Source organism: Halichoerus grypus, chromosome 3 (genome assembly GCF_964656455.1).
Source record: "Halichoerus grypus chromosome 3, mHalGry1.hap1.1, whole genome shotgun sequence".
NCBI classification, from domain to species: Eukaryota; Metazoa; Chordata; class Mammalia; order Carnivora; family Phocidae; genus Halichoerus; species Halichoerus grypus.
Window position 1 is genome coordinate 62,548,266 of NC_135714.1, and position 24,145 is coordinate 62,572,410.

The following is a 24,145-nucleotide window of genomic DNA, read 5'->3' on the forward strand; positions in this document are numbered from 1 at the left end:
AGGTGGGTGATAATGATGGAATTCTCATGCACTTTGAGATGGTGTTGCTTTATCACAAAGGGAAAGAGACTTTTTCAACTGGCAGAGAAGTAAGCACCCATGATCTTTAACTGCTGGAGGTATTTATTCCTACAAATGTGTGTTCATGTCTTGCCTCATATTTGCCCGATTAGGATGATTCTTCCCCCGACTCAGAGATCTGGATTCAGTTAAGTTCTCTGCCCATGTATGGTGCTCTCTTAAGAGTGTCAGGACCTGAGGTGGAAGAGCTCTCAGAGGTTTCCAATTTCACAATGGAAGACATCAACAACCAGAAAATTAGGTATATAACCACTTTGTTATTACTTGACAGAGTTTTTAAAAATTGTATTAAAATATTTAAGCAACTAACCAGTAGCTCCTTCAAAAGATTATATTGCCCCCTTTTTAAACAGAGATGCAGCCATCTTACCTGGCTTGTCATGTAGCTCATTCATTTGATTCTTGTCCTCACCTCTGTAGGTACTCAGCTGTGTATGAGACTGATGGTAATCTGGTTACTGATGGCTTCCATTTCTCTGTCTCCGATACGGACCACAACCATCTAGACAATCAGATGTTTACCATCATGATCACTCCTGTTGAGAATCCACCTCCAGTCATTGCTTTTGCTGACCTTATCACGGTAAACAACTCTCAGATCAATGAACAGCGAGTGCTGTGGAGAGCTGGAATCTGTTCTGATGTAAATACAGGATTTCTACCTGAATCAGCTGCCAAGTTCTTCCTCCAAAGTATCTAGGCAATAGTGTCAAGATATGCATGGTTTTCAATCATGAGTTTTTCAAAAAGTATGAAAAAAATATATGCAGAAGATCAAATAATTATATTTACATTATTTAATCAAAAAATATATTTATGTGCTAGACATAAATGCTAGATGTGGATAGTATTTTGTATACCATGCTAGATGTGTATAGTAGTGGGAGTAAAATTTATAAATGGAATATATCTTTTAGGAGTTAAAAATCTAATGTTTCCAAGAACTAAAATATGGGGATATGGACAATGTCCCCAAGTCACTTTTTTTTTTTTTGGTATGGTTTGTTTTATTTTTTTAACTTTTTATTTTAATTCCAGTTAACATATAGTGTTATATTCATTTCAGGCGTACAATATAGTAATTTAACACTTCCATACATCACCGTGTGCTCATCCCAAGTGTACTCCTTAATCCCCATCACCAATTTCACCCATCCCCCACCCAGCTCCCCTCTGGTAACTATCAGTTGGTTCTTTCTTTCTTTCTTTCTTTGAGTTTATTATGTTATGTTAATCACCATACATTACATCATTAGTTTTTGTTGTAGTGTTCCATGATTCATTGTTTGCATATAACACCCAGTGCTCCATTCAATACGTGCCCTCTTTAATACCCATCACCAGGCTAACCCATCCCCCCACACTCCCTCCCCTCTAGAATCCTCAGTTTGTTTCTCGGAGTCCATAGTCTCTCATGGATCGTCTCCCCCTCCGATTTACCCCCCTTCGTTTTTCCCTTCCTACTATCTTTTCCTTTTTTTTTTTTAACATATAATGTATTATTTGTTTCAGAGGTACAGGCCTGTGATTCAACAGTCTTACACAATTCACAGCGCTCACCATAGCACATACCCTCCCCAGTGTCTATCACCCAGCCATCCCATCCCTCCCACCCCCCACCCAAGTCACTTCTTAATCCAATACTTATCACCGTAAATGTTATTTACAGTTCCTTGGGGTGGAGAGGGTGGGGGGCATATGATTATGTCCTAATCATGAGGTTACCCAGACCTGAGTTCAAGTGCTGGTTCTGTTACTTACTAGCTGAGTGACCCTGGACCAATGATATAATCTCTCTTAGCCTCAATTTCCTCATCTTTAAAATATAACTATTCCTGTTACCTAAAGGATTGCTCTGATAATTAACAAAATACCATTTAAAAGCCCCCAGTACATACCAACACATGGTAGGGATTCCATAAAAGTTAATTCAATCTCCTTGTCCTGCTCTGTGTACATACCACAATGCCAAAAACTCAGGAGTTTTTCTGGTTTTGTCAAGCAACTAAAAATCCATAAAACTGAGTGGTTTCCAAATGGTTTTGATATTCCATACCTTGGGGAACCCATTTGGACCTTCTCCATCCCCAGAGTCAGGGTGACCTTCCACTTTGTACCTTGCAGATCTTCCTATATTTGGCCAAGCATTGTTCAGAGTGAAATGGCTCGGTCATGTCCAGCAGGCTAGGAAAAAACGCCAGGATCAGTTTGCAGAGTTAGCATAAAAAGCAGGAAAAAGTTAGCTCTGGCAAGTGCTTTTACTTAGACGGATTTATTTTCCTCCTTAACCTTAAGATAAGCACTAACTTTCAGGTGTGGGGAGGGAGCCCTTTCTTCCTGCACACCTATCAACATATACCGTGAGGGGGTGAGTGGGACTTTCATTCTGGGTGGGAGCACCTATAGGACAGCCACCCTTGCAGTATCCCAGGGAGGACTGGATGGATCATCCTCAGGCTGCAGGCTTTGGAATGTTGATCGGGAAGAAAGGTGGCCCTCCTGCCGCACAGCTGTGCTGAGGTGGGTGATTAGAATGGGCCAGAGCTGCTTTATAACCAGATCCATCACTGAAGGAAGCACAACTTTGAAGGGAGACACAGAAGTTGAGGTATCTGAATGTAGCTTTGAGAGGCTCTGAAAGATCGCCTGGCTCCCGCAGCATGTGCATTCTTCATCTCGTCTGTAGAGCATCTGCCTCCTCAAAGAAGTGGAATTGGTGCTGGAAGGTGACCTCGGGCAGCACTTTTCAATTCCGTTCTTTTTACTGTAGTTCTGTGCAACCGCCCAAGGACTGTACAATCTTTTCTTTTGTAGGTTGACGAGGGAGGGAGAGCTCCACTCTCCTTTCACCATTTCTTTGCTGCTGATGATCAGGACAACCTCCAGAGAGACGCCATCATTAAGCTAAGTGCTCTGCCCAAATATGGCTGCATCGAGAACATGGGAACAGGTACCAGCAGTCGCTGGGCTGTAGAATTGTTCCGGACCTGGCAAGAAGGGAGGGCGAGGGGGAGGCACCTGCCTCCATTTAAACCTGGACGTGGGGGGGGCTAAAGAGGAATGGATCCAATTCAAAGAAACAGGAGGAAGGAAGGTTTCAGTCACTCCAAAATCCACTGAGCGTTTTCTGTGTGCCAGGCACTTTTTTAAGCACTAGGGATGTATCAGTAAACAAAACAAATAGAAACCCCTACTTTCACGTTGCCTTAGATCCTGTGGGCGGAGACAGGAAGCCTAACAAAGGAGAAGACTGTGTAAGATGTTCCGAGGCACATCAGTGCTATGAGAAGAAACAGAGCAGGGGAGGGGATCGGGAGTGCCAGCAACAGGGAAAGGAAGGGCTTCTGGATGGCACTCAGAACTGAGTGTCAAGGAAATAAAAATGCCTGTCCTTCCGTTGTGAGGCAGCTGCAGTTTAGCTGAACCACAGCTGGTGGCTCAGCTCCTTCTAAGGATATGACATGAATTGAAATGCATGCTGGTCTGCCTGTGACCCTCTCCTCAGCATCCCTCCCCCTCCACCATCTGCCCTGGACCCCCCACTGCCCCTGCTGGTTATCACAGGGAAGGAGAGGCGAGAAGGCGTGTCGTGTCCATGGGCCCCCTGAGACTGTGGTGACTGGCAGTTGAGACAGCTCCTGGCAGGTTAGCGTGATGCTGCCTCTGCAGTGAGATCCCTGAGTGCCGCGCTTGGCTCTAACTGGCGTGCAGCTAGCAGTTCCCACGGAGAGGCCCTTGGCTGAAGCTGTCTGTGACCAGCATGGTGCCTGGGATTTGGACCTAGTTACCAGAAATCCATGTAGCCGTGGCCATGTTTTCCTCCAGAAAACCACGGGTCCTTTCCCCCATCTTGCCTTTCATGGCATGTACTCAGATTTGTTTATTGTGAATTAGATTTATCTCAGCAAATGTTTGTGCCAGAGACAAAGGATGTGAAGATGAGTGAGACACAGCCCCTGCCTTGAATGGGAGACAGAGAGGAAGGATGATAAATGGCAATCAATTTAAAATGCTGGGACAGGGAAAGGGGCAAACCCTGAGAAAGTCCATGGGGCAAAACAATGAATTCTGCCTGAGAAGGCAGGAAAGGCCGAGGAAGGTGACATTTGTGTTGCAACTTGAAGGGTTAGTGGGAGTCTCACTGTGGCCAGAGGGAAGAGCATGGGCAAAGGTGGGGAGTCATGAAAGGGTAGTTGCCCCCCACCTCTACTTCTCTTCTCTCCAGGTGGTTTCTTACTAAGCCTTCCTAACGTGGTTTGACGTTAACCTGGAATGCCTGCAGAGGAGTATTTCAGTGGTCTAGAAGTCAAATTTCTGGCAAGCTCCTGCTCTCGAAACAGTGATTCTCAAACTTTAGTGTGCATAAGACTCAACTGGAGGGCTCATGAAAACACAGTTTCCTGAGCAGCAACCCCAGAGTTACCCTATGCAGAGGCTGGGGAGGCCCGGGCATTTGCTTCCCCCCCAGCCCCAGCTCATAGGTGATGCCACCGTTGCTGGCCCAGGGACCACATTTGGAGAATCACTGCTCTATGTCAGTATGAACCTGGAAGTAAGGAAAAGACGTTCAGGGGGCTGGTGGCAGGGGGTTGCAAATAATTATCCCAAGACAATTTAAGGACTCCAGCCCTTGCTCCATGCGTGTTCAGCACTGAGCCTGTTTTGTTATATGAAACTAGCTATCTAGATTCAGAATCCAGCAGATCAGCATAATGCCTTTTTAAAAATATTACAAGAAGCAGCTTTAACTTCTTACCAGCAAGCCGGGAAGAAACAGAATAATGATACTGTGAGGTCTAAAATCTAACAGCATGGACTCCACGTTCATTTAGTACTAGCACGAATGGAACAGACCCACCTTGATTACCTCGAGGGCGTGCATCACCGTGTTCCAGCACAACGCAGTAATAGATGTTCATAACATAGCCTGCATGCATCAAGAACTATTTAATTTGCACATAGTATATTCTGCTTAAAAAGGCAAGGAAGCACATTAATGAGAATGATTTACGTGAAAAAACAGAAGGTGCAATTTTAAAACTGGGAGAGATTGGTGCTTAAAGCTTCGGTGACAGATTCACTTGTTGAATGGCTTATTTTCCAATGACAGAAAATAAGCCATTTCTCTATGTGAGTGTATTTTTAGGCATCATTTAGTTTATTTGGCTCTTTCTGACCCAAATAAAGAAGCCACATTTCTCATATTTATAGCGATCAATGTAAAGGGAAATTACAGCACTTCCTTCTGGAAACACTGTGTGCTATCAGGGATTGTCAGGTCACAGGTCACTCAGACTCCTCCATGCTTCTGGTGTCAAGAGGAACCAAATCCGATGGGTAAAATCTAAGACAATTCATGTCATTGAAGAAAAAACAACTGTCCTGAGTTCTTTTTTTTTTTTTTAAAGATTTTATTTATTTGACAGAGACAACAGTGAGAGAAGGAACACAAGCAGGGGAAGTGGGAGAGGGAGAAGCAGGCTTCCCGCTGATCAGAGAGCCTGATGTGGGGCTCGATCCCAGGACCCTGGGATCATGACCTGATCCGAAGGCAGACGCTTAACGACTGAGCCACCCAGGCGCCCCCTGAGTTCTTATTGCAAAGAAATTTTAAGTAACACTTTTTCAGTCCTAGTCTGAAAGGTTAACCAAAAAAATGACACTGTCTACAATTCAGGAAGTCAGTGGCCTTTTGATTTATGACCTGATCTTTGCAAAGGGCTATGGAAGAGACAAAGAGAAAGCCTTTGTTGCTTTCAGACCTTCTGTATACACTTTTCTTTGTTGGTATGTATCCAGGGGATGTTTGGAGACACAGGGGTTTCTTCTTCTCTCTTTAGAGGAAAATGTGGTAACAACTTAAAATCAATCAATTAGAGAGACTCAGACCAAGGAAGAGACAAGCCATCCATCATTTAGACAGTGTTTACTCTTCCCCTTGGCCTTTTCCAGTGTTTGGTTGGGGTTGGGTTGAAAAGTAGAGTTAACCAGAACCAGCTCTATCTCTGGAGCTCTGCATGGAACTTGAGCATCTCAGTGCTTGAATGGCACCTGAGCTGTGGATGGTCCTGGGGTACCATCCCAGGGGCTGAGCTCTGACCCATGGGGAGGTTTCCTTAAGGAATTGAGGTCAAATGAAAACACACTTATTGAGATATCTCTTAGATAAAGTATAGTTAATCTTTTCTTATATAGAGAAGGAGGCTTCCTCTTGCACGGTGTGCTAGGCAGGGTGGTTTTGAAATTGACCAAAGCTTAAGGTAGAACCTTTGCATTTCTATTGTCACTTGTCCGAGGACTGACTTTATCACAGATTTCTAACAAAACAACCACTGATTTTTTTTTTATTCTTGCTACGTAAAATAATATTCTGAGTGCTTTCATGCATATTATCTCATGTGATTCCCTGTGGAAACAGCCAGACAGGTGTAACCATGTGTAGATGAGAAATAGTAGGAAAATTGGGATTTGACCCCAAGTCTTGCATTTCTAGTCCTGTGCTCTTTCCATTCTCCATTTTATCCTCTAATGTATTTTCATCTTTTGTTGATAATGCTGTCATGTTTTCTAGTTCAGCCTAGTAAGCAGGAATTGATGGATCAAGATAAAAGTTCTCTCTTGATGTTGGCACAGGTGATCGTTTTGGTCCTGGAACTGCCAGCGACCTAGAGGCATCATTCCCTATTCAAGATGTCCTGGAAAACTACATTTACTACTTTCAGAGTGTTCATGAAAGCATTGAGCCAACCCATGACATTTTTAGTTTTTATGTAAGTGATGGAAACAGTCATTCAGAAATCCACAGCATCAATATCACCATTGAGGTAAAGACTTTGAAGTTGGAAAAGTGGGCCTTTGACAACAATATCCCACCATTAGCTAGCTTTCTATGAGCTCAAAATCAAAGAAGATTGCATTTGATCTTCAGTTTTCGAGATCAATTTAAAAATATAACCCTGACCCTTAGGAAACTTGTAGAATTAAGGCTGGCATTTGGGGATGGTCTGACTTGGAAATCTGTCAGGGTAGAATGTGTTCATTCTGTGTGAAAACAAGTTTGTGAGGGTCAGACAGAGAAACCCTGTCAGTCTCATATTTAGCTGAAAACTAACATATGGCTATTTTTCCCTGAAATTATTGTATGTAATTCTAGATGCATACTTGCCTTTTCTTATATTTTTAATGCATCTATTTGTTAAATTGTAACATCAAAGAAACGTGTTCCTTGATGCTGTATTTATTCTCATTTGAGCAACTAGATAGCTTGCTCTACCAACCCAGGGAGAGAGAGAGAAAAGATAAAACTCAGAATGGAATACCCTCTGCCCTGGGATAAGACCGTCAGCATCCTTCAGAAGTGGTAGAGGGGGCCTGGCGCGGGATCAGGGAGACGGCTTTAGAAACCCACGCCTTTAAATATGGTGCCCTCCTACAGTACTATGATACTCTTGGGGTTTTCTAAGACACTTTTGATTTCAAGCAATGTGCTCTTTTATCCTCAAAATATACTCGTACTTGTCTAACCCCATGTCCAGATTTTTGGTCTGAAAAACATGATCATTGTACCCATGGAAAATATCTTGAAGATTTCTGTAAAACGTCAGTTTCTTTCCAAGGAGACATTTTGCTTATATGACTTGCTCTTCTTTCAAATGAACCATTTTGATTGGGAATTAAAGATGGTGACACATTCAGTACCATTTCGATAGTGAAAGTTGGTGTGACAATGTTACTTTCGCTAAGGTGCATTTTCTTTCTTCTTAAACCAATATCTGTGTGAGACCTGATATTTTATGCTTTAATCAGAGGAAGAACGATGAACCTCCCAGGATGACCTTGCGGCCCCTTGGTGTGCAGCTAAGCTCGGGAGTGGTGATAAGCAATTCTTCTCTGAGCCTGCAAGACCTGGACACTCCAGATAATGAGCTGGTTTTTGTATTGACAAAAAAGCCTGACCACGGTAGGACCCAACTGCTATGGCAGCAAGCTTCTTAACTGAGGTGCCCGATAGGTTTTTAAAATAAACACATAGGTTTCTGTTGATTATTCCTCTACTTTGCCTGTGCATAGCCCATTCTTTGCATCAAAGTATAATCAGATTCACAGCTAGCCAATATTCTTTGGGGTCACAGTGGACACCAGTTGCTCTAAAAAGCCTGAATCCTAGGTAATTGGTGTCTCTGAAATTCAATTTCAGCTGTTTTCTTGCTCTCCTGTATAACCTCAGGCAAAACATTTGGTTTAGAGTCCTGTTCTCAGAGTAGGATTGCTTGATAGTCCTGGGCCATCGCATCTCATGCAAGGAACAGGGCGGCAGCCTTGTTATTAATTGCAAAGCTGTTCACTTCAGGTTAGAAGTGTGCTAGATGTCTTTATGAACTTGATCCTTTTGCAAAGAAAGCACTTTTCCTGATTAAACCAGAGGTAAAAACCACCATGGGAATCTTTTACCTACTTCTTTTCTTAGCGCCATCCCTCTGGTATTAGCCAAAGCTCTGGAACTTTCATCTCCCAGATGGTATCTTAGTGTATCATAACACCCTTGGTCTTCTAAAGATGAAGTTGTGTTGATAGAAGGTTAATAGAAGAGTCTGTTGGTCATTGCATTTTATCTTCCTTCACTTTCACTTTCTTTAATGAAACATTTTAACTGTCCCATCATGATACACACGACCCTTGAAAACAGAAAAATTTGCCTCAACCCAAAGATGTCTAGTGTCTTTCTGAATTTATAAGGAATTTAAAACACAATCCCTTCTCCCATCCCAGGTGCCCTAGAAGGAAGGCAGCAGAAGAGTGCTATTTTCACTTTGCAGAGGGGAAAATAAGGTTTAGATAATGCAGTGAGTTCAAATTCATGGAGGGAGATTTGATTTCTAAGCCACTGTATTATCACATTCATTGTGTCTCCTTAAGAGATTTTTGAACAGGAAAAGTTGGATTTTATCTTCTTTATTTGTAGGTGAGGCCCAGGGCAGCACCCTGTGGTTCCATAGAAAATTCTGAGTTGTTGGTCATTTATGTGTGTGTGTCACCAAGAGCCTCTGAAGTGCTGGACATTTTACCCAGGCTCATGCTAGTTGACAAAATCAGGCAATATTTTGGTGCCATATATATTCTATATTGTTTCTTTGTTTTTCTTTACTTTCTTCCTCAGGCCGTCTGCTCTGGAGGCAAACTGCTTCTGAGCCTCTGGAGAATGGGAGGGTTTTAACTCAAGGCTCCTCCTTCACCTACCAGGATGTCCTGGCCGGGCTGGTTGGGTACATGCCTGGTGGACCCGGGGTAGCAGTGGATGAGTTCCAGTTCTCCCTCACGGATGGCCTGCACACGGACACGGGGAGGATGGAGATATACATAGAGCTGCCTACAAGTGGCGCCCCCAACTTGGCTGTAAACCGAGGCCTCCAGCTCTCAGCAGGTACCACAGGAATGGAAGAGAGTGTCTGTGGTCCTCTGTCCTTATTTCTTCTTTGTCAGTGCGCATGTTAGCTCTGTGGGACGGTATTGAAGTAGGCGTTCAGAACTCAGAGAGACCGGAGGTGGGGAGAGCTATTCTTTTAAGGATACTAAGAGTTGTGAGTGACTAATGTAAATCTCTTAAATTCTTTGGACCAGATGCCTGTCTGTGATTTTGGGAAGAGATTGAGAAGAGTTTGTCATACTTCCAGGGTCCTCAAAACCTTAATTTATCCAGCTACTCATAGGGACGGGTTTCTTAGAACATGGCCATTGCCCAGCCAACTCCGCAGGAAACAACAACAGCAAAAGAAATCCAACAGAATTTTCCAGGTGTTTATTTAAAAAAACAAAAAAAGTGGGCGAGGGGACAATTCAGAAGCCATTATGCACTAAAAGAGCTTATAAAAATAATTGAGATTCACTAGATATGGTAATTCTAGGGTGTAACATTCGCAAGTTTGCCCGTATGTAAGCAGCACCTGAAGGACCTGTGACGTGTGTCAGTCTTGAACTCGGTTTGCAGTAGGGAGTTACTTAATTAGGGAGTGGGCCTTTTTCCCCCAGAACATCTGCATCCCACTGGAGTCCTCTTTGTTTATCTACTCTTAGTTTCACATGTATCTTGTAGTGAAAACTATATGGCATACTGGTATTTGAAAATTTGGAGATTCCCAAAGGTCCCCATTATTAGATCTGAGATTTAACTTTCCCCTATTTATAAGTAGAAAGTTAGCCTCTTAGTGTTTCATGGGTGCTGATAGAAGACATGAGACTCCTGGGTCAGAGACCAAATACTTTGTTCCTCACAGCACGAGGGGCAGCATTGCCATCAGCAAGTTTGTATCGTTTCCCTTTGCACTCCGAGTCTGGTGGGGGTGATGCAGAAGGCCCAGACAGATGCCTTCACACGCAATGAGATGCATTACAGAGGAGGAATGCTGAGCCTGGGGGAACTCCCCCTGTTATAGTAACAATAAGCAAGCCTGATCTTTGTCCCAGAGGAAGATTATCACCTCCATCCCTCTGGGCTGCTTGCTGAGAATGGCCTGGGGAAAGAATAGTTAGGCCTTGCGTTGTTGGCATTACCCAGCAAGAACACACAGGGCCCAGCCAAACACTAGGATGTATTACACATGAATGACTAGCATCTACTTTACCAGAATTTACTATTTTTAATATGGGCTGGACAGGAAAGCACGGGGCAAGGCCCTGAAAAGAGGTGTTTGCCAATTGCTAGTTCTCGCCCACATCCCCAACAACCTGCAGAGCCTTACAGGGCCTAGCACTCAGAGCCCCCTGTTTTATAATCCTGTAAACATTGATTTTAACTCTTTGGTTTGAGATGGCAACAAGGTATGTTTATAAGTTTAGGTAAAGCTGTTGCTTATGATTTAGTGAACCTCAAGATAGTAAATAAGTTAGGTCCAAGAAGGCTTCACCAAAGATCTAGGAATTATTACATTGATCTAGGGAGGGGGTAACTGATAGGTCACAGGAGTAGAGTGAGCATGGAGCAGGGAGAGTGAAAATGGATCAGCAGAGAAAAGGGCTCAGATCTAAACCCAAGGGAGGATTAACAAATTGGGAAGTTGGGATTGTTTCACTTAGGGAAATTAAAATTTATGCAGCTGGAAACTGAGAAGGGCAAGCACCTGGTATTCACTTAAACCCAGGCAATCTGTGATCATTTAGTCTCTAGTCTCCTGAAATCCCTTGACATCCTATTCAAAGGCAATGATGGGCAATGACCTCCTCCCTCCCACTCTCTTCCAGGGTCTATAGCACGCATCACAGAACAGCATTTGAGAGTGACAGATACTGATTCGGATGACCGTCAGGTGATGTACATCATGAAGGAAGATCCTGGCGCGGGGCGCCTGCAGATGGCAAAGCACGACAACCCGGAGCAAATCTCTGTGAAAGGCCCCATCCGGAGTTTCACTCAGGCTGACATTAGCCAAGGTCAGCTAGCTCTCCTGCGCCTGCCCAGACTTCGACAGAGTCCACCCACAGTAGTAAATGGGAGTTAAATGCCTGGTAGCTTATGGCAGTAAACTGCACTCTTTGTTCTGAATAAGAGCTGAGTTATAGTTTCATTTATTGTTTCTTGTCTCCTCAATTTTTTGTTTTTAAAAAAACTATCCTTCTTGGCTAAAATGTGTTCATGCTTTGACATAGCATTGATGAAATTTGGGGCTATTATGGAGGAAAAAAAATCATTTTGACTTGCTATGATGCTAAAAAGTGTGTGTGAGAGAGACAAGGAAAAAGAAGTGAATTGGGATGGATTAAGGTGAAAATTATGCCTGCCTTAGGTGAACAATTTATATCTCTTTTCAGCTCCCCCAAGAGCACAAGTTAATGAACTAAGCAAAATGGAAGGGCATAAATCGGAGCTGCCTGGGGGAGATTACATAGCTCATCCCTCCTCCAGGAAGTGCTGATGTAATGTAAAAGCATAAATGTTAAATGCTACGTAGTTACTGTATAGTTCTTTCAGGGGTTAAAAAAAAAGGGGGGGGAGTTACATAGTGGGGGGAAAAGTAATCCAAAGTCATGGGAGGATGTGCAATTCCATTTAGAGGTGGAAATATGGCCCTGAGGAGGCTACTCAAAATGGGTAGCAGCTGAATTCTCCCTGGACTCTCTCTACTTTACTGAAGGGGGTGGAATAGACAAAGGGATGGTAATTCCTTAATTATTCCTTGCCTCAGTGTCTCTTGTAAAAATGAGACCGGGTGCCTTTCCCCAGATGTTTGGTTATATTTACATTGCGAGGTACCTGGAAGTGATACTGTGGCTGAACGAAAATGGAAGAGTTTGCGCTTCTCCCTGTGGATCCTTTTGACTAATATGTAGAGTTTATCTGTTAATTTGTTGGTTGGTTATATTCAGTGCTGTATCAAAAATGACTTAAAGCTGCACTGAGAAATGGGAGTGACGAGCTCTGGGAGAATATGGGCCACAGCTCCATGTCTCTGGCCCCATGACGTGGGCATATGGCCAATGATGCGGGTGCCATCACTGCACATTTCCCATGTGGTTACTCATGAGACTTCCTTCGAGTCTTTCACAAACCATAAGCAGTGCTACTTGGGATGATTTTATTATGAGAGTGTTTTTGATTATGAGGAAGTCAATAGTGGGAGGGGAAGGGAGGAATTGAAAACTTTAGATTAAAATGGCTAAAGCAATGTCAAAGTGAGGAAGGTGTTAATTGATTCATTGGTGTGAATACCAATCAGATTCCCACTTCCCACTTGAGAAATAAGGGCAGAAAGCACTAAAAGCAAATCTTGATTATCTTGTCCTTTTTTACAGGCCAAGTAGAATACAGACACGGGAAAGGAGAATCTGGTGGGAGCTTTGCTTTTAAATTCGATGTGGTCGATGGAGAAGGCAACACGCTGATTGGCCAGTCATTTTCCATCAATGTTTTGGGTAAGGGGACTTTGGGTTTCTAAAAATATTCCAGCAGGTCTGAGGTTATATAGTGTACACCGTGCTTGCCTTGAGGCTGGAGTCTTTCCTTTACCGAGCTACATGGGAATCTGGAATCCTATCCCCTCTGTTGTGTGAAACTCTGGCTCCTTGGGGCACTCTCTGAGGGACAGGCCTAAGGATTATTCTGATTTTACTCCTGGGCACCAGGCCCAGAATTGAAGAAAGGAGGTTGAAAGGATCCCCTTTCAAATCACTATTTCTGATATTTTCAGAAGACAATTCCCCACCAGTCATCACCACCAACAAAGGGCTGGTCTTGGATGAGAACTCAGTGGAGAAAATCACCACTCTGCAGCTCTCTGCCACTGACCAGGAGAGTAAGCCTACAGAATTGATCTATACCATCACTAGACAGCCCAAGCTGGGCCACCTGGAACATGCCACATCACCAGGTAAGCCTGTCATTTCTTGCTTCATCAAACCAAAGTTGGGATTTAGTAAGTGTTGGGGTAAGCCACTCACACCTAGAATCTGCCTTGGTTAGTATTTATTTTTACATTACTAATTTTAACCATTATATACTACCTTGCATCATATTTGGCACACAGTAGATACTCAATAATTCCTTGCTGAAAGTTGAACAATTGCAATTTTATGTAAGCAGTCTTGTCTCCATAACCAGATTGTCAATTCCTTTAGGGCAAACACTGCACCCCGTTCTTCTAAAGTCTGAGCACCTGCACAGTATGATGCACTGTGTTTAAAAATGTAATTCAGGAAATAGCAAGTGAGCATGTGTATTGGGCAAGATTCTAGCTGAGCTGCTGCTGAGGGGGCAAAAAAAGATAAAGGAAATCCCATCCTCACCTTCCAATGTGCTTTATTGGATGAGATAAGGAACCTTTGCATATAACCATACATAAGGGAAAAATGTGGCAGGTATTTTAAGAACTATATAAACCTGGTGTCATAGAAGTTCAAAAATGGGAGAGGCTGCATTGGGTAGGAAGGTGCACAGAGGTGGCATTTAAAAGTGCCTTTAGAGGGCGCCTGGGTGGCTCAGTCTATTAAGCATCTGCCTTCTGCTCAGGTTATGATCCCAGGGTCCTGGGATCGAAACCCGCATTGGGCTCCCTGCTCAGCGGGGAGCCTGCGTCTCCCTCTGCCTGCTGCTCCCCCTGCTTGTGCTCTCACTCTCTCTCTCTCTCTGACAAATAAAATCTTAAAAAAAAAAAGTGCCTTTAGAAGGTAGAGTTTGAACAGAGAGAAATGGTATTATTTTCAGAGATGGGAATAGCATGTGGGCACATTAAAAAAATAATGAGTGGGCTAGTTTAGCTAAAGCATATATTCTGAAAATAGGAGTAGATGGGGCTCATGGGTAGCCTGAGATTTTATGGAGGGTCTTCAAAGCTGGGATAAGTAAGCCTTATGTAATTCAGTAGGCGATAGAGAGTCACTGCAGAATTTTGAGCATGGAAGGAAAGTGACATTCATCTAGTGTCTAACAGATGGACCGAAAAAAGAGAGAAGAGGCAGGGACAGTAGGTCAGAAGTCTCACATTTGGCCCAATAGTAGGTAGAGAGGCTTCCTCTAGAGGGGTGGTAGTGGGAATAGGAAGATGAGAACCATGTAAAAGATCATGCCTGGCACCCAGTAAACTGTATTCAATCAACAACAGTTGGTGGAAGAGTGGGAGGGAGGGAGGGGTTTCAGGGGGAGAACCTGTAGAACTTGGCAGCTGAATGGATGTGAGGCACTTGCTGAATGAGCAATCTAAAGGTAGAGTTGTCTTTGTTTCATACATCGTAGAGGCGGCCATGGTTTGCAGATTTAGATCATCACTTTCTTCCTTTGGATTTCAAGTTACAGATCATTCATTCAACCAGGGGAATAACAAAACAGGGGACGTACTTACCGGGATTCTACTCGCTCTCTAATATAAGGAGTCAGACTACAAGCAAACAAGCAAGCAGATATATCATATATCAATGGTTATGAGTATTTTCGGGGAGAAATAAGAGCATTCCAGGGTACAGGGAGCAAGGGGGTAAGGGAAGGACTCCCTGCTATAAGATGACATTTGACAAGACGTCTGAGGAGAGTGAGGGAGGCAGCCATGCTGACCGTTATATGGAAAGGGCGTTCCAGACAGAGGGATCTGGGAGTTTACCATCCTGAGGTGGGATCAGCCTGGCACATTCCATTCCAGAGGCAGCAAGACCAGTGAATGAGCAGGGTGAATGAGAGGGAGATCTGTGGGGAGGTGAGCTTCGAAAGGTGGAGGGTAGTCTGGCAGAGAAGGTGAGGAAAGCAGACCACGGTGATGGCGAGGGTGATGGCGGAGGGGGAAGTGTTGTGAGGGTTTGGTGGCAGGGTGTGGGGAAGGATGGAGAGATTGGCTAAAATCCCTAATGCAAATGGAGCAAATGGCCTACCCTTTTATCCTGAAGTTCCTTGGGGAAGAATGCAGATCGGCACTCCTAAGACGTTGGCTGCCTGAGATATTTGATAACTAATTCATGAGCTAATTGCTTCTGCCAAAATTCTGTCAGGTTGCGGATTGTATGTCTCCGAAGATGAAAGGGCAAACTCTTAGCTGTGGTGTTGGGCAACTGCATCCACACGAGACAGAGCTTTAAAAGCACTGAGCCTCAAGCAAGGCACTGTCAGTTGCATCATTGCTGGTCATTTCCAGCCCTTGCTCTTCTTTGACCGGGGGGCTCTGTTAAAAGTTCAGTGTGAGGCTGCTTCAATTACTCCTTTTGTGTTTTTACAGTCTCAGCCTTCACTGGGCTTAAATTCTGGCTGCCAAGACCAAGTCAGTGCTGCTTAGGGAGAGAGACTCGTAGGTGATCACATTTTTCCCTTATCTTGGGAAAGCAGCCTCCAAAAATAGAGGGAGGACTCCCCTTCCCTGGGACACTACCCTTCACCTGCCCTTTCCCACCAGGCCTGACTTCCTAACCTGCCTGACTCATGTGCCTGCCAGTTTTTCTGAGGCCACCTGTTTCTAGTAACTCTCGGTGGCCCAGATCCGAGGATCCAGTCCCCTCCCCTTTACTCTTGGGGCCCCTTCCCATTGCTAATGGAGCAGGGCTTCCTGTCCTTCCTACACCTCCAACCCCATTTTATGTCCTTTCTGTAGCATTTTGCCAGAATTCTCACCTTTCCTGTCTGCCCTAAGTGAGAATATTTTCGTGAACTTGATTCTTTTTAGATGTGAAAGGTGTCCCTTCAGAGGAGATACACATTGCCATCTTTCATGTCAAAAGTCCCTGCACCTCACCCCTTCGCCTCAGTGGGTGAGGATGGATCTACCAGGAGCTGGGGTGGGCTGGCCTGCGCTTTCCAAGAACAAGTAGACTTCCAGGCCTGTGTCTTGTGGTGCAGGCACGGAGCTATTTTTGGGGCCTGATGCCACTTGGAATTATCAGTTTCCACCAGTGCTTGCAGATATCCTCTCGCTGGTTAACTCTGAAGTGGACTCATTCTCATACTGTCTGTCTTGGTCAGTGGATCGTGATTGTTCTTTTTAGATAGACAGGAAGGGTGTGAAGATCCTATTTTGTTCCCCTGAGGAGATATAGGGAGCCATATGCCTATGCAAACTGTGCAGAAGACAGACCAAGCCTGCTGCCTCAAGGGAGGGGAGCATGAGAGTCTGGACCCCGCGTGTGCCCTTTTCAAGGTTAAGGGGCCACACCCCCATGTCAGGGACCCTGAAGACCCTCTTTTTCTTGTGAAATCAGAGTAAGGAGTTATATTATTAGGATAGAAGCTAAGCCTCTGAAACAGAGAGGCCCAAACTGCAGTGCCTTAAAAAAGAAGTTCATTTTCTCTCACAGAAAAATCCAGAGGCAGGTGGCCTGGATGGCCTAAAGTGCCTCAATATGAGGCTCCCATCTCTGGTCCAAGGTGACTACTGTAATTGTTGTCATTCCCCAGCCAGCGGTAAGGGACAAAGGCCAGGGGAGCCCACGTCCATTCCTGTGTTAGTAGTATTACTGGAAGAACACATCCATTTTGATCACATCCCGTGGCAAGAGGGTAGTCAGACAAAGCTGTGAGGTGACTGGGAATGGTAGCCCCCAACTGGGCATCCAATCGCTTAGCTAACAGAAGTTGTGTTTTTTAAAGTCGGGGAGGATAGCAATCTCCAGCACAACACCGGTTCTCACCTTCACCAAACATTCACTGAGTAACTGCTGCAGGATTGCATTTGTTCTGGAAGTGGGAGACATGCAAACAAACATGTGCAAATGTGTCTCTGTAGCTGTGACAGCAACATGACAGGACGGTGGGAGCCACTGCACAGTGAGGTCCGCCTGAGGGAGGCATGGGAGTGAGTCAGGAAGGACTTCCCGGAGAGGATGCTTTAGCAAGGGTGTTCCTTGGTTTCCTCTTTCTCTCTGCCTCTCTCAGGATGGTGACACCAACCAAAATAAGATTCACGCATTGCTTTACTTCGGATTCTCCCCGCGAGCAGAGAGATAGGAGTGTGCTAGGACGGCCGTAACAAAGTACCACAGACTGAGCAACGTAACAGAGGAAATGTATTGTCTCACAGATCTGGGGCTGGAAGTCAGAGATCGTGGTGTCAGCAGGGTTGAGATCCCCTCTGAGGGCTGTGAGAGAGAATCTGTCCCAGCCCTCTCTCCTTGGCTTTACAGAGATGGCCATCTTCGTGCTCACGTGGCGCACTCCCTGTCTGTGTATGTCTCAGACAAACTCTCCCCTTTTATAAGGACTTTAATCAGAATGGATTAGGGCCCACTCTAATGACCTCATCTTAACTACTTACATATGCAATGATCCTATTTCCAAATAAGGTCACATGTGAGGTACTGAGGGTTAGGACTTCAGCGTATGAACGGGGGCGGGGGCGGCGGAGATGACACAATTCATTCCCTAACAGGAGGCTTTGAAGAAAAGCTGAGGGTCTCCCACAGCCTGAGCCTGAGGTGGGACTCAGGCAGCGTGCATGCAGCCATCCACAGCCCTGCAGAAAGCAGGAAGGCCAAGGCAATCACCTAACATCCTGTTAGGAAGGCAGTTTCTTCAAAGACGCTTTATTCGTGCATGCTTCCCTGACCTGGACTGAACTTTCTCTAACGTGCTGGCCCTCCAGGAGAATTGGAAAAACTGACAGGGTTAATGTGGGTCTCCGTAATATGGCCAGAAACATAGTTTAGCCAGTAGGTTGGTAACGGAAAACACCTTCGATGGGATTAAACTCCTTCAAGATATTTCAAAGAGTAACTACCTGCTGTGACAGCGAGTAGGGACGATATGTTATTGGAAATACCATCTTGATGGTGAGTAGCTTAAGTCTTCCAATACCCAATTAGCAAAGGCTAGAACTATTTTTTGAAGTGTACAGAGATGGAAAATCTGTGCTCAGTAGGACCTCTTAGACAGCGATTATAGTGGATGAACTGAATTCATTCACCAAGCGTGTTTTGAGTACCTACTGTGTGCCAGGCACTATTTTAGGTGCACAGTAGTGAAAAAACAACAAAAATCCCTGTCTTCTTGAAGCTTCTGTTCTAGATGCACCTCGTTACCCTCTGGCACAAAGAACCACTTAGTTTGGCAGTTTCCTAAAAAGTTAAGCATGTACCTAATATATATTCCCACCATTCCACTCTTAGAGATTTACCCAAGAATAAAAACTTATGCCCATACCAAGACTGGTGCGTGAATGATCATAGCAGCTTTGTTTGCAATAGCACAAAACTAGAAATAACCTAAATGTCCATTAACAGGTGAATGGAGACACAAACTATGATATATCCATACGATGGAATACCACTCAACAATAAAAAAGAATAAACAAACAAAAAAAAGAATAAAAAAGAATTAATGCATGCTGCAAGATGGATAAATCTCAAAATAATTATGCTAAGTGAAAGAAACCATGCCTAAAATAGCATATACTCTATGATTCTAATTATGAAAAAAATTAGAAAAATCCAACTAATCTATAGTTACAGAAAATAATTGATTTGTTTCTTTGGGATAGGGTAGGGGACAAAAAGGGAAGAATGTAAGGATTATAGAGCGTTAAGAAACTTTGGGGGTGATGGATATGTTCACTATTTTGATTAAGGTGATGGTTTCACGGATGTGCCAAAGCTCATGAAATTGTACACTTTAAATATGTGCAATTTACTTTACATCAGTTCCCTCTCAATAAGAAATATTAAGAAAAGATCAATTCCAAACTTTTCTTTGCAAGAAGGAAAAATCTGTCACCTTTCTTAATCACTCTCAGACTAAGGACTCATATAAAGGGAACAGTGAAGTAGGTGACCAGTTGATTGCGAGAATCCAGACAGGTATTTCCCCATGAGCTGTGAGGATGGATTCACAGAAGGGAAAGAGATTTAAATTTCTCAGTGCAGCCAGTCTGAAGTTATTAAATTTTTAAAGAATGGTATGGATTTCTGTCTAGAGCCACAAGACAAAGTGATAAGACAGGGGGCCACATTTTTTGCCTGTCAACAGCTGATGTAGCAAGCACAGAAATATCAAATGCCTCCTCATCAAAAAAAAAAAAACAATGCCCCAATATTCAGGACGCTGTTGTATCTAGGTAACAAATTTCAGATGATAAAGAAAGTTGCAAATGTAAACCATGTAGGTTGATTTTTGTAAAAAAAGATAAAGCCAGTGATATTGATGTCCCAGTTAAATGTAAAACAGTCAAAGTAGAATCTGTTTTTTTAGAAAAAAGCCAAACTGGTTTTGCTGGGATTAACAATGATAAATAATACATCCCAGGAAGCAGCAAATGAATTTCAGGACCAGACCAAAGGACTAGACTCAATGGATTAATACCCAGCATCCAGAATCAGAAAGAGGGAATTTGTGCCGAGGGACTAAAAGATGTGGTTTTGTTTCCGTCTTGGCTGGCAGCAGAGGATGAGTCACAGAAGCCCTAAGATAGAAGCAAGAATTCCGGGCTGTTTTGCTAAATGTTGTGGGACATTTAAAAACATAAGATGTTACTCATTTGTGGGATACATTGGCATTATCTAAAATCACTTTAGTATTGTGTTTTTTTACTTTTAAAACAAGTCTGAAAAAAATTTAATGTGTTTCCTCTATATCATGTTATTAAAGGATACTGGTTTTTTAGGTCATTTAAGAGTTGAGATAGAATGATTGCGCCAACCCCAAAGTCATGCGGTAAGTTTTGTTAACTGCCAGCCTGGCTAACGTGGTATATGAGAAGCTAGAAAATCGTAGACCAGAAGGTTGAAAGGGACCTTGAAGAATATCCAATGAAATCATGGATGCCAGGCTCACCAATCACAGAGAAAAGCTTATGTGTAGCCAAGCCCTATGACTCCAGTGTTCAAAAGCTAAACCATCACACAATATTAAAAATTAGGACAGGTTTTCAGAAAGGACTATGAGGCTATGGGGGAATATAAAACGTAAGAGAGAGGAGTTTGGAGACTAAGGCAATGGCTCTGCGTTTCGCAGATTTGACCTGCATACATAAACCCCCAGAGAAAGGAGAGGAACATTTATTGAGCACCTGCTGTTGGCTTGGCACATAGCAGAAGCTAGATAATTAAGTTAACATGTGCTCCCACAGAACATATGCTGTGGTAGGGGAAAAAAAATACACAAACGACTCTAACACAAGGTCTCAGAGAGAAGCACGTAAATGCTGTAAGAGATATACAAGGGACTCCGTCTGGTGAAAGTATGGCATTTCTCTAGCATTAGAAGTGTGGCTAGCATTTTGACATCCTTTTTCTGGTTCTCTCTTCCCCTTTTGCTAGGTATCCAGATTAGTTCCTTTACTCAAGCTGACCTGACTTCACAAAATGTTCGGTATATCCACTCCAGTGAAACCGAGAAACATTCTGATGCCTTCAGCTTTACGCTCTCCGATGGAGTCAGTGAGGTAGGCAAGGTACTCCATTCCCTCAGTGAATGGGCACTGATTCAGCAGTCTTCTTTGAAGGGAGTATGAGAAGCAACTCTGCAAGCTTCACTTTCGCCTGCTTTCACCCAAGGATAGTGGTGGCTTCTGACAGCTCCGGGGGCTCTTGCCAAAGGGAAACCACTTTGGATTCCTGGTCAAGCGCTCAAGCCAGGAATGGGTGAAAGGAAAAGTAGAGAGCACCTACCTTCTACTTGGGTGGGTGCCGGGGACAGGTGTCCCACCTGCACTTTCTGCCATTTAGGTAACCCAGACTTTCCATATCACCATACGCCCTGTGGATGACTCACTGCCTGTTGTACAGAACCTGGGCATGCGGGTGCAGGAGGGTGTGAGGAAGACCATCACAGAGTTTGAGCTCAAGGCGGTGGATGCAGACACAGAGGTAAGAGCACTCCCCTGGGTTCTCTGGCTGAATGAGAGGCTGATCTGTCACATTGTGACTGTGTATCCCAAGGGTAGGGCAGAGTAGTGAGGTTAGTGCAAGCATCCTTGAAAGGTTAAAAATCGGAAGACCCTGTGGCCTTCTGGAAAAGAGAAACTAATATATTTGAGATCAAATTGTTTTTAAACCCTTTCTGAACTGCTAAGTACATTCACTCTGTCCCCTGATTACATGGAACAATCCCTTAATATGCTGATTTTTTTTTATCATGATTCATAGACAATTAGATGACATTTTAGCCAATTTTTTTTATTCTTCCTTATTAGAGTGAACAAGGGTTTGGGGCACCTATTCATTTTTCCTACCATTTACCTCCTTCATTCAGACTTCTCTGAATGACAGCGAAATACTACGATTTGAGCATCCTCAAGGAAGGAGGCTTTATTCAGTAAAACAGGGCATGCAGAGACTAAACTCTTATTCTCATGATGCTTTCAGATCAAAGTATCTAACATTCTGGCATGACTTAGCTCTCATAAAGAGTACCATAACTTTGTTCATTAGTTCTGTGGGTACCCTTCTCTGTACCAGCCTCTGCTCCAGATGCTAAAGACAGGGCTGGGAACAAAACAGAGTTCCGGCCTTAGGGGGTTTCCAGCCTTTGGTTAGGGGGATAGACAAGAAAGAACATATAACATCATGTCAGATATGATGAGTGCTATGAATTAAAAAATAAAGCAAGATAAAAGCCATAGAGATTGAAGGGTGTGTTATTTGAGACGGAGTGGTCAGGGAAGTCTTCTCTGAGGAGCTGATCTTTGAGCAGAGACATCATGAAGTGGAAGAGCAAGCAATGCAGTTATCTGAGTCATTCTTTGAGCCAAAGAACCAGGAGTGCAAAGGCCCTGTGGTCAAGTGCGCTTGGAAACTTTGAGTTACAACAAAGAAGGGAAGAGACTGGGACCCAATAAGCAAGCAGGAGTAAAGAATGCAGCCAGAGAGGAACCCTAGGACCAGGCCACAGAGGGCCTTGTTGGCATATGTCAGGCCTTTGCATTTTATTCTAAGTTGGTGGGAAGTCACTGGGAGGTCTTGAACAGTGTTTTCTATGTCTTTATTTTTCCTTCTGTGTGCCACCCTAGAAGCCGCAACTAGAAATGGGAAATTAGCTTCTGTTCTGATGTATATGGGATGCTCGATATGAGAATTTTGGAAAAGTGGGGGGAAAGGTTGGGAGGGAAATGAGTAGTTTTAAAGGTCTAGCTCCTATCATCCTGGTAGAGGTTAAAAATTCAGGTTTTCCCCTATGATCCTTAAAAGACAAATTTAAATGTCTTAGTCTGACAGCAGGAGGCACGAGAACATAAGTTCAATTGTAATCCCCAACATAGTTTCTCTCCTTTGTTTTATTTTTGATATCTATAAAGAAAATGCAATCCTTATTTTATAAACATCTTTAGGTTTGGATACCCTTGACCGCCTGTTGGCCATCACTCACAAATCTGGTTTGGGGCCTGGGTGGCTCAGTTGGTTAAGCGTCCGACTCTGGGTTTCGGCTCAGGTCATGATCACATGGGTTGTGGGATGGTCTGTGTCGGGCTCCACGCCAGCAGGGAGTCTGCTTGAAGATTCCCCCTCTGCCCTGCCCCCCCATCAAATAAATAAATAAATAAATAAATAAATAAATAAATAAATAAATCTTTTAAAACGAAACAAAACGACCTGATTTCTGTTTCAAACTTCCCTTCCCACCTTGCTTTTTCCCTCCTCGACAGGCCGAGTCTGTCACATTCACCGTTGTGCAGCCCCCGCGCCACGGCACCATCGAGCGAGCCAGCCGCGGGCAGCATTTCCAGCACACGTCCATCTTCACCATGGAAGACATCTACCAGAACCGGGTCAGCTACAGCCACGACGGCAGCAACTCCCTCAGAGACCGGTTCACCTTCACTGTGGCTGACGGGACAAATCCCTTCTTTATCGTCGAAGAAGGAGGAAAAGAGGTGAGGGGCACAGACAGCGGAGAGGGAGGCGCAGTGTGCCAGAGGTTGTCCAGAAGCAGAACAGGGCATTTTTCAGCCAAGAATAGCATTGTTTTTATTCTGTCACTAATTGGCCACAAATTAGTTAACTTCTCCAAGCCTCAGCTTTTCATCTGTAAAATGGGTACGGTAACAATCACCAGCTTCAGTTAGTCTAAGGATCAAAGGAGGTAATCCACATAAAGTGGGGAACATTGTTGGCAAATAGCACGCACAATAAAGGGTGATAGTGATTGTTCCTATGACTGTCGTTGTTTCTCTTTTCCTTTTGGCACACTGTTGACTCCTTTCATCTTGCTTTCATCTGATTCTAGTAGCTAATCTCATATGATTCTAGATTGTCTTTCTCTTTTGTGTGTCCCCTCAGCCAGCCAGAGTTTCTCAATGTCATGAAGAGAATAACCTGGTTAAGAGTATGGCTTTCGCATCTAAAAGACACTGATTTAAATTCTGGCTCTCTCACTTACTAGCTGAAATGTCTGTAAAATGGGGATGAGATCAGTCCTTAGGATGTGCATAAAGCACTTGGCCCAGTGCCTTACACAGGAAACATAGGAAGCATCCAATAAACTGTGGCTCTAATATCATCATCACTGTCATCGTTTTAGGACCAGCTGGTGAAACAGGTAAAGGGGTTTTTCTCTTGAGGTCCTGCAGTTGTCAAGCTTTCCTTCCTGAAGAGAATTGCCCTGTTCCAAGGTTCAGGTGTCTGGAAGAAACTTGAAGATGGCCTCTCCACTCCCCTCCCTGCCACTTTTGCTCACTCC

General features: G+C 43.9%; 1 protein-coding gene across 3 annotated transcripts in view; it reads left to right on the forward strand.

Annotated features, from left to right (window-relative positions):
* The window catches only part of FRAS1 (Fraser extracellular matrix complex subunit 1), a 404,600-nt gene that overhangs the window by 318,185 nt on the left and 62,270 nt on the right, over positions 1-24,145 (forward strand). For 2 of the 3 annotated variants that reach the window (XM_036104730.2, XM_078068824.1), the window contains 12 exons: positions 174-322; positions 502-664; positions 2,896-3,031; positions 6,715-6,905; positions 7,888-8,041; positions 9,239-9,502; positions 11,317-11,505; positions 12,865-12,984; positions 13,260-13,439; positions 20,788-20,921; positions 21,196-21,336; positions 23,112-23,339. In XM_036104730.2, coding sequence (XP_035960623.2) covers positions 174-322; positions 502-664; positions 2,896-3,031; positions 6,715-6,905; positions 7,888-8,041; positions 9,239-9,502; positions 11,317-11,505; positions 12,865-12,984; positions 13,260-13,439; positions 20,788-20,921; positions 21,196-21,336; positions 23,112-23,339 — 2,049 coding nt within the window. The remainder of the gene's footprint in view (positions 1-173; positions 323-501; positions 665-2,895; positions 3,032-6,714; positions 6,906-7,887; positions 8,042-9,238; positions 9,503-11,316; positions 11,506-12,864; positions 12,985-13,259; positions 13,440-20,787; positions 20,922-21,195; positions 21,337-23,111; positions 23,340-24,145) is intronic. The other variant, XM_078068823.1, reaches the window with a different exon arrangement.